Source organism: Microcaecilia unicolor, chromosome 1 (assembly GCF_901765095.1).
Source record: "Microcaecilia unicolor chromosome 1, aMicUni1.1, whole genome shotgun sequence".
NCBI classification, from domain to species: Eukaryota; Metazoa; Chordata; class Amphibia; order Gymnophiona; family Siphonopidae; genus Microcaecilia; species Microcaecilia unicolor.
In genome coordinates this window covers 667,831,435-667,842,225 of record NC_044031.1, presented here as the reverse complement: position 1 = coordinate 667,842,225, position 10,791 = coordinate 667,831,435, and the positions used below count along the sequence as shown (strand labels likewise).

The 10,791-nt window shown below is 43.4% G+C and overlaps 1 protein-coding gene across 1 annotated transcript in view; it reads right to left on the bottom strand.

Moving 5' to 3' along the window:
- Window positions 1-2,211: 2,211 nt before the first annotated feature.
- Window positions 2,212-10,791, bottom strand: part of INSYN1 (inhibitory synaptic factor 1) — a 231,485-nt gene continuing 222,905 nt past the window's right edge. The window contains exon 2 of the mRNA XM_030190356.1: window positions 2,212-2,931. Coding sequence (XP_030046216.1) covers window positions 2,212-2,931 — 720 coding nt within the window. The remainder of the gene's footprint in view (window positions 2,932-10,791) is intronic.

Below are 10,791 nucleotides of genomic sequence, written 5' to 3'. Positions count from 1 at the left end.
TGTCCCCTTTATTGGGCTGTGCTTAAAATTTAGTATCTATAATTGTTTGTTAAAAAGCCAATTATTGGCACTAATTGGCTTGTTATTCTGTTTTTTTGAGGGGTGACTTTTATAGATGTCTTTGTATAGAATGGAATGGAATGGGAGCTTAAAATTAACACTTCCTTGACCTATGTGATGCTAACCTGGAGCCAACCCTCAAATGCAAACCAGAACTAAACATGAGTGGCTATCATGATTGAGAAGTATAGATTTGCAAATATAGGGCCTCTTTTATCAAGCCATGCTAGTGGTTCTCACGCGGCTATGCCGACGGAGCCCGTTCAAAGTGAATGGGCTTTGTCTGCATTACTGCATTGGGAGCCGCTAGCGCAGCTTGATAAAAAAAGGCCCATAAAATGGCAGACATCATGAGGAATTACATTCACTGCCTCCAGACAAGGGATGTGCACTGATTAGCATGCATTTGCTTCATTAGTACTTTAAAAATATAGTGCATACAAAATTGATTTACTCCCAAGTTAATCTACTAATTAATGTGCATACAATTGATTTGTATCTGTTAAATATTAAACAATGTCTAAAACAAACAAACAAAAAATGCCCCAATTTTCCACTACGGATTCTCACTGCATATTATGGGCCCCCTTTGCTGAACAGCGTTTTGGAAGTGGACTTAGCATGTCTGAATGTGAGACTTTCCCCACTCACTAAGCCTATTTCTAATATGGCAATATTTTAGGCAATTTTCCATTTTCTGTTCAGGTCGAGCACTAATGTTCATCATAAAGCGTATGGGAACAGACACAGGGGTCCTTTTATAAAGCTGCGGCAAAAGGGGGCCTGCGCTGGAATTGCGGTGTGTTTTTGACACACGCCAAGGCCCCCTTGTACTGCAGTGGGTAAAAGGGAGGTCCTTTTGTTTTAAAGAAATGGCCATGTGGCAAGTAAATCACTTGCCACGTGGTCATTTTTTTTGGGGGGGGGGCACTTATCGCCACCCATTGAGGTGGCGGTAAGTGGTGCTGCCCAATTACCGCTGGGTACACACTGGCACTACAAAAATTGAAATATTTTTGCAGCGCCAGAAATGGCACGCACTGGGGGAGGGAGCTACCACCGGGTTGCTGTGATAGCCCGGCGGTATTTCGCTTATAGCGATTTGTAAGCCCACGTTGGGCTTACTGCTGCTTTGTAAAAGGGCCCCTTAGAAATCTCAATATGTATACTTTGGAAGAAAGGCAAGAAAGGGGACATTTAAATATCTATGTGGCATAAACTACCTCAAAATGCTTTAACGTGTTTTGCGGTAGGCCTTTTTCCCATGTTATGTACACGTTAGTGTTTAATGCACTTTAGTAAAGGGGCACCTATGAGATTGTAGTCTTATGTAAGCATCATACAGTACTATCCAATAAGCTGGCCTAGCAAAGGCTTCAGAGATATTGCAGGCAGCTCTGACCCCTGTTCTGATCCCTGCTGGTAGGTTTCCATAGAATTTGTTTTGTGATTTACATGTTAGAGGCCCTGGCTCCACACTTTTGGCAAGTGGGTCACATGCTAGAAGAGTATCACACTGAATAACAAAAGAGGTCTGGGTCTTCAAAGGAGATCATCATCATGCCCACTTGAAAAGAGGTGCCTGCAAATATTTTCCCAGATGCCTTTGCCAGGACATTATAATGCTGATAGTCTAATTCTACTTTTCCTAAGAATTATAGGGATAAAAGATGCTAGAAGCTCATAAAACTCTAGATTCAGGGTAGGTCCCTATTGATTTTATTGTGGGGTTTTTTCATATATATATAAACCGTCTACCTCCATTTTTCTCTCCTACCCCAAATAGGTGATTCTTAACTGTTATAAAGTGACCAATGATAATAATATAAATATTTCACTATATAATTCTCAAACAGGAAAAGAAATACCTAAAAATCCTTCTCCAATGACCTGACCTCTAGGAAATATCCTCAAGTTGTCTTCTAGATCCACATATTTCATTTTCTTTCACAACTTTATTTATGTTTAAATCTTCCATTCAATAAAACAGAAAAAAAATCCCTGAGCCTCAAAGTGACGATAGGTAGTTAAACATTATCACCATTCTTTTTTAATTATTGATTTGTTTAAATATATGCTTTCTGTATGCCCAATGGGCCATTAAATATATTGTCTCTGTAGAAGTTTTTAAAATGTTATTGTATTTGGTCCTCAGTTTTTGTCTTTGACTTTCTGTTTGGCAGAGATATAGGGCAGCACTGTCTGGGTGCTTTTATCAGATACTGTCTGTGTACTGCTGTTCCTCATGAGCTTTCGCTGCTGTATGGGGTTAACATAGTTCACCCCACTTGTGGCCAGGACCGGCTTGAAAGTAGGTGCTGGTCGCAGTTTGGAACTAGCCATGGGTAGTTTGAGTGCTGCAATATTGAGTTTCTCATGGGTGCCCTGTGGAGTGTTCTCCCCTGTGCCACTGTTGCCTTCATGCTCTTGGTCCTCATCCTCATCATCATCGCAGCACAAGGCATGGTAGAGCACTTTGTCGCTGAAACGTACCCGTTCTCTGGTACCTGATGTCCTTTGATGTGGTTTGTGATTGGGAACAGAGCTGAGGGTTTCCTCACTAGATGAGTCAGGGGTCTCCACACCAGGTCCATTGGGGATGACCCCTCCATTCATCAGCCTGTAGTCAGGTTGCCGGCCTTGCTGGTCTGACCCATCACCTGAGTCTGATGGAGTAGAGGCCTCCAAGAAAGAGCAGAATTCCCAGCTGTCGGAGAGGATATCCGGGGTCATGAAATCCAAATGGCCAAGGTCAAATAAGCCACCTCCTTTCTCGCTGCTAGATGTACTGCTCACAGTTGCTGTTGTCCAATCATCTGGTTCCAGTTCGAAATCAAAGTCTGAGGTCAGTTTATCGATCTGACCAACCACCTGTGGAAGAGAAAAGAACATCAATCAGTCTCCATCCCCTTGATCTTATCACCTTTTCCCTACCTCCTTCTACTTTTCAGCTAGCTTCCTGCCAGCTTTTATCTATATGTCTGAACTGGTGTACACCCTGCTGAGAATGTCACTACTAACAGAGATTTTTAGGTTATAGTGAAATATTATTTCATTAGTACTGAAATTAGACTTTTGCACTGAAGAAAAATTCACTGATACTGCAAAGAGGGCCGATTTAAGCTGTAGGTGGACTAGGTGGTTGCCTAGTCTTGCTGCTTCCTTGGGGGGGGGGGGGGGGGGGGGGGGGAGAGGGCTCAGCAAAGAACAGTGACAGGAAAAGAATAGATCCTGGTAGTCACACAAACTCAAAAGAGTCATCATCTTTCATGTGCACCAATTAGCCACACAACTGCTGATTTTCACTATTGGGAAAGGGGAAATGGGACTTGATATACCACCTTTCTGAGGTTTTTCCAACTACATTCAAAGCGGTTTACATATATTCAGGTACTTATTTTGTACCAGGGGCAATGGAGGGTTAAGTGACTTGCCCAGAGTCACAAGGAGCTGCAGTGGGAATATTGCTCTATCAAAGATCAAGATTCAAGGTTCAATTTATTTGATTGATCACTTACAGTAGCATTATCAAAGCAGCAAACAATAACAATAAAATCACATAGTCGTGAAAGGAAATGCAATATCTAATAGAATGGTGAAAGAAATGAAGATCCTTTGCCTGCTGTGTCCCCAGGCCCCCAGCAACCAACAACCACCAGTCAACACTGGCTGGATGGGCAAAACTACATATTACAAGTTCTTTGAAGGAATTATTTCTTTAGAGCAATTCTGAATAGTGGGAATGACGGCTGTAAGCACGGAGCCAAAGGGAGGGCATTCCACAATGTCTGCCCCACAATGCTAAACATTGAGTTACATTAAGTGTCTATTTGTTTATTGTTACAGGCATTTAAAAGCGATTTTCTTTATTTACATTACATTTAGGTACAGCAGTGGCGTAGCGAGGGCAGCTGCCACCTGGGGCGGTTCGCCACTGCGAACCTCCACCCCCCAGGTGCAGCATGACACTCCCCCCTCAGCGCATCACCCAAGCCCCCCCCCCCTCTGAGTGCATTCTTGCCTGCCGTGTGCACGGCGCTGGGGGGGTGTCGGTTCAGCTGGTTCCCTGTTCCCTCTGCCCCGGAACAGGAAGTAACCTGTTCCGGGGCAGAAGGAGCAGGGAACCTGCGGAGCCGACACCCCCCCAGCGGAGTGCACCCGGGGCAGACTGCCCCCACCACCCCGCCTTTGCTATGCCACTGAGGTACAGTAGGTATTTTTGGTATTTTTTACTCACATCAAGGCAATTCTATAACTGGGCATCTGCATTTATGCATGTCTTGTGCGTGTAAAGTAACAGAATGCTTGCATTGTTGGAAGTAGGTGCACACTTCTGCAAATACGGCCCTAATTCTGTAAATTTGGGCGCCCAACTTTGGGCCTTATTCTATAAAGGTTATGCTCCTAAATTTATGCTTCAAAAATTTATGCTTCTTAATTTTGAGCATACTCTATGTTCTAAAATAGATTATGCTCTTAATTTAGGAGCATAAATTTAGGAGTGTAAATTATGCTCATAAATTAGGAGCATAAATTTTATAGAATAAGGCCCTTTATGCTTTAGCGCACAAAGTTGCACATGCAAGTTTTAGTAGAAGGACAGTTGTATGCGTAAATTAATTTAATAATGAGCTGTTAGTTGGTATTAATGAGCAATAATAGGCAATAATTGACCCTAATTGGTGCTAATTGGCACCAATTAGCAGTTATCCCCCCCCCTGATCCTGTAAAGGTTGCCAAAAACTACATGTGCAAATTTAGGTGCATTCCCAATTTGCATGGGCAATTTAATTGAATAACAAGCCAATTAGTGCCAATAATTGACTTTTTAACAATCAATTATTAGCACTAATTAGATTTCATTGGGACCAACGCATGCAAATATAGGCGCAGGATCCATGTCTAAAATTTACATACTTTCCAAAAAAGAGGGCATGCAAATGAGAGGGTCATGGGCATTTCAGGGCAGAATGGGGGAATGGTTTTGAATTATGCGCATAATTACAGAATAAGGGTCCCCTGCATGTAAACTTAGGTGTGGGCATTTGCACCACATTTTCATTGGTGCAAATGGCCGAGCCTAAATTCACATGCAACTCTCTGCTTAAGTGTTTATTCTATAAGCCAAGGCAAACTTTAGGCGCAGCTTATAGAATATCACTTAAGTGGGTTTTTTCAGTGCCAACTTTTTAGTCACCATTTATAGAATTTACTCCATGTGTGTAACTGACTTTAGTCGCTATTCTAGTAGTTGCAAATTCAATTATGCGCAGCTGCTGGGGTCCTGGACCTGGGAGAAGTATGGCAGGTCAGGGGCATGTCAGCTATGCACGAGGGTTACAGAATAATAGTATTTATGCATTTAAATGCCTACAGTTAGTCGAGAGCATTTACGTCAACCTTTTGGCTGGCATAAGTGGTTGTGTCTAAAGTTAGGCTCATAAATGCGGACTTAGCCTAGTATTCTATAACGCAACTGCCATGATAGAATCCACACTTAGGCCCAGATTCTATATATGGTGACTAAACGTGCACACAAATGTGGCGACGTGGCCAAGTTGCACATGCAACTTAATTGATTAATGAGCCAATCGGTGTGGATAATTGGACAATAAGCAATTATCGACACTAATTGGCACTAATTAGAATTTATGTGCACAGCTCCCTAAGCGTATTCTGTAAAGTGGTGCACATAAATTCTAATGTGTGGATCTCAAAAGGGTGTGTGTCAATGGGAGTGCCATGGGTGTGGCATGGGCGTTCCTAAAAATAATGCACACTGCTATAGAATATGCCCAAACCACACCTAAGTTAACAGAATCCCTCAGCATGAAAACACAGACCATCACCTAATAATAAAAAAAGAAGCTCCAAAGTAGAAACAAATATGCAGACAAAAAAATGAAATAGAAACCAAAGAACCCAGAGTCTGTGAGCTGAAGACAGAGAAACAAAGCGCATTTAATTTTCATGTACAACAAACATGTTCTAATAAGTGCGGATTTTTATTCATATTAATGCACCATTTCAACTTTGAAAAGCTAGTTGTGTATGCAAAGGAATTAGACTCCTCGGTCTGACGGTTTGCCTCAGGCATCTAATTCCCTTGCACCAGCCTTGACTGCAAATAATCATTTGGCAAGCAAAATGCTAGAGAAGTGTATGTACTGTCCTATTAACAGAGTAAAGGTACAGATCTAAAAGACTGGTTTATGATTTCAAGTGGCCCGCTGCTGAGAAAGATGCTGTAACAAAATGCAGACTTGTGGTTGACCATTTCAGGAACTGGCATTTTCAAACAATAGAGCCTAGTGCAATGTCTCCCACACCCGCCCTGGGGGCTCCCTAGCCAGTCAGGATTTCAGAATATCTATAATACATATTCATGAGATAGATTTGCATGCACTGCCTCTACAGCATGCAAATCTATCTCATGAATATTTATTGTGGATACCCTGAAAACCTGACTGGCTAGGGAGCCTCCGCAATAGGTTTTGAAACCATTGGTCTAGTGTAACTGGATCAAAAAGGTTCTACTATTAGAGACCAAGTTCTAACCTGCTTCTTTTAGGAAACATTGTAGAGATAACAATCACTAGATTAATTTAATTATCATACAGCAATCCCACTATGAAATAACTACAGTGTCCACAGCAAAAGTCTGATCTGCTGTCTTCATAACCAGAAATTCTTTGAAGTTTTTTGGTTTCATGGAAAAGGTATATGGCCCTTATTTTTTGTTTCTTGTTTTTCTTGTTTCTTGTTTTCTTTGAGATGTCCTTTATCTATCTATTTATTTATTTATTGGGGGGGGGGGGGGGGGGAATTCAGTTACCCTGTCTTGGTAGAAGGTTCAGTATTTTTGTTTTCCTTGAATGTATTTATAATTCTGGTATGTACTGTCACCTTATTTTCTGATTATCTGTGCAAGTAGGTTTTCTTGTGATCATTCTTATAAATTATACATATTAAATGGGGGGGGGGGGGGAAGAAGCAATCATTAACCAGCTAAACAGTTTTTTTTGTTTTTGTTTTTTGTCCTATATAATAAGTCTCACCTCCAACGTTCTGACTTGCTGCCTGGGACCGTGGCTCATTCCGAGTTGGTCTGCTAGGCTCCGTAGATCAGGCTGACATCACCGTAGCCATTATGATGTCAACTTCAGAACCCGGGGGGAAAAAACATGCCTCACAGCTGATCCATGTCCAGAGGAGGGTCGCTGGACATGGGTGGCTGGAGGGGGGGCAGAGAGGAGGGTCGCTGGACATGGGTGGCCTGGAGGGGGGCAGGGGAGAGAGGAGGGTCGCTGGACATGGGTGGCTGCAGGGGGGGCAGGGAGAGAGAAGGGTCGCTGGACATGGGTGGCAGGAGGGGGGACAGGGGAGAGAGGAGGGTCGCTGGACATGGGTGGCTGCAGTGGGCGCAGGGGGAGAGGAGGGTCGCTGGACGTGGGTGGATGCAGGGGGAAAGGAAGGTCGCTGGACCTTTTTTACTAGTTTTTGAATAAAGGTTAGCACATGTTGTCTGCTACATAACCTATTTTATTCCTATGGTCCCCGCAGCAGATAACATGTGCTAATCTTCAGTAAAAGACCCCCCAGATTGAGGAGTAGCATAATGATTAGTGCAGTAGGCTGGGAATCAGAAAAGCTAGGGCTCAAATCCCATTGCTGCTGCTTTTGATCTTGGGCGAGCTAATCAATCCTCCATTGACTCAACAAATTTAGGGGCCCTTTTTACAAAGCATCGGTAAGCCCAGCATGGATTTACCATACGCTAACTTGGGACTACCGCCGGCCCAACACAGCCACCAGTGGTAGTTCTGGCTCGAGCGTGCACTATTTCTGGTGCATCAGAAAAAAATGTTTTTTTATATAACGTGGCACTAATCTGGCAGCTGTCGGGCACCGCGTGCGCTGCCTGGTTACCGCTGGGTTACTGCGTGAGCCCTTACTGCCACCTCAGTGAATGGCAGAAAGTGCTTCCCACCACATGGCCACGCGGTTATCTTGCTGCGTGACCATTTTTTTTGGGGGGGGGGGGCTTTTTACCCGCTGCGGTAAAAAGGGCTGTAGTACACGGGAAAAACGGCCCTTGCCACTACTGCAGGGCCCTATTCCCGCGGCTTAGTAAAAGGATCCCTTAGGGATATGTCTACTAAGGCGCACTGAGAAACGGACTTAACGTGTCCAAGTATGGGACTTTTCCACATGCTAGTGTAAATATATATATATTTTAAAAAGCTTTACCTTGTCACCCCCAACCTCACAGACGGGGGGGCATGTGGACAGCAGTCAGGGAGAGCCAGAAGAGGGCCCCCAGAGCTGGCAGGCAGGATAGCAGGATGAGCCGTGGCACCCCCCTGGTGCCATGGCGAAGACAGAGAGCCAGGCCAGCTACCCCCGTGAACCTGGAAGTGGCGCAAACCGCAATTTGCGGTGGCACTCTGGATTGCTGGGAGGAGCAGAGAAAGAGCAAAGGAGACAGAGGTAGGATGGGCGGCATTAGGATGAGCCATGGCACCCTCTAGTGCTGCGGTGAACAGTAGAGATGCTGACCATCCCTGCGAACCCGGAAGTGTCGCGATTTGTGGCGGTGCTCCGGGTCACGTTGAGGGAGGGAGAGAAGAGACAGAGAAGCAGATAGGGCAGCCAGGATAGCCACGGCACTAGGCAGAAATTGGCAGTGTATGTGTGCTGACGATTACTGCACGGTTAACGTGTGAGGCCTTACCGCTAAGTCAATGAGTGGCGGTAAGATCTCAGGCCCAAAACGGTCACATGCCAATTTTTTATTTTGCCACATGTCCATTTTTGGCCCCCTCCCCCCAAAAAGTCTTTTTTTACAGACATGCTGGAAAATGGACCTGTGCGCATCCAAAACACACGCCTACACTAACACAGGCCATTTTTTCCATACCTTAGTAAAAGGACCCCCCATAGTCTTTGTAATTTTGGAATGAGTAAAAATTGATTTACTTCTATTCATTCTACACCACTCAGGATTTTGTAGACCTCAATCATATCCCCCCTCATCCATCTCTTTACCAAGCTGAAGAGCCCTAACCTCTTTATCCTTTCCTCATGCGAGAGGAGTTCCATCCCCTATATCATTCTGGTCGCTCTTCTATGAACCTTTTCTAATTCCGCTATATCGTTTTTGAGATACAATGACCAGAACTGAACGCAATACTCAAGGTTCGGTTGCATACATTAAACTAAGTCCATTTCTAGCGATCCCAGGATGTAGACATTTTTCAATATTTTTGTTTTCACGTCATGTGCTAATGCTTGCATTAATGTGTGCTACCTGAAAAATATTAAGGCAAGAGTACTTACTGCCTCTTATTTAGGAGGTGCAAAGTGCTCCCATGTTAACTATGCACTAACCAGAAAGTGCACGCTAATAAGGACACACTATCTTGTTAATGCTTCCCCGCGCATTCCTTGCCCAGCAACAAAAAAATTCAGAAAAAAATACATAACTCACACTTATTTAATTGTTGTATTTGTATCCCACATTTTCCCACCAATTTGCAGGCTCAATGTGGCTTACATTATGCCGTAATGGCGATCGCCATTTCCAGATAGAGAATTACAAGTTGTATTGCATTGAGGCGCATAAATGGTAAAGTAGTGTACAAAGTGGTATTGCATTGAAGTTCCTGAATGATAGAGTGAATTATAAAATAAGTTAGATAATCAACTATGGAAAGTTCGTTTCCGGCATGAGAAATAACGTGGTAGTGCATATTGCGTAGCTTTCAGTAGTAACAACGAAGGTTATCAGTCTAGTATAAAGAGTTCAGTTTTGTCTAGTTCGTGTAAGTCTGGTTGTCTAACATTTAGGATGGATCATTATGGTATGCCTTCTTAAACAGCCCAATTCTATATATGGCGCCTAAAATTAATGTGTGGCAGGCAATCATGCCTAAGCGTATTTTAAATACTGAGTGTAAATCTACGTGCAGTATTTAGAATATGCTTAGGTGTAGTTCATGCACGTAAATCTACGTGCATCCATTTATGCCAATGAAAACCTGATGTAAATCACTGCATATAGACTTACGTGCACTGGCCCATTCTTTATAACAATGCGTGTAGGTTTTGGAACGCCCATGAAACATCCATTTCCACGTCCCTTTTTGCCTGCACACGTTAGAATTTAAGTGCAGTACATTACAGAATACGTTTAATGTACGCACGTAAATTCTAAGTTTTGCCAATTAGTGTTCGTTATTGCTTGCATTTAATATCTGGGTGTTTTTTTGGCCAGTTTCAACTTAACTGGCCAAGCCAATATTCGGTACTGGCTGATTAAGTTGAAACTGGCCAAAGATAGGCATGCTATTTCGGTGGCTGAATTTGGCCACCATAATAATAACGGATAGCTGGACTAAGCACTAACTGGCAATATTCAGCGGGAGATAACTGAATATTGCCGGATACCTGGTTAAGTGCCATTTAACTAGCCAGGAGCCATTCCTGGACGGTTAAATGGTTTTAAACATAAAGTGGTTAGTATCTAACCAGCTAGGACCCCATTAGTCAGCTTCCTGAAGCAGTCATGGAATCAAACTACTTCAATTGGCATCAGAGGCATAGCCAAACAACAGATTTTGGGTGGGCCTAGGCAAGAAGTGGATGGGCATCAAGTGTTCTCCCCCCCCCCCAAAAAAAAAGAATATCTCAGCTGGCAGAAAAATGCTTCTTTCTAACTTGGCAGTCTGC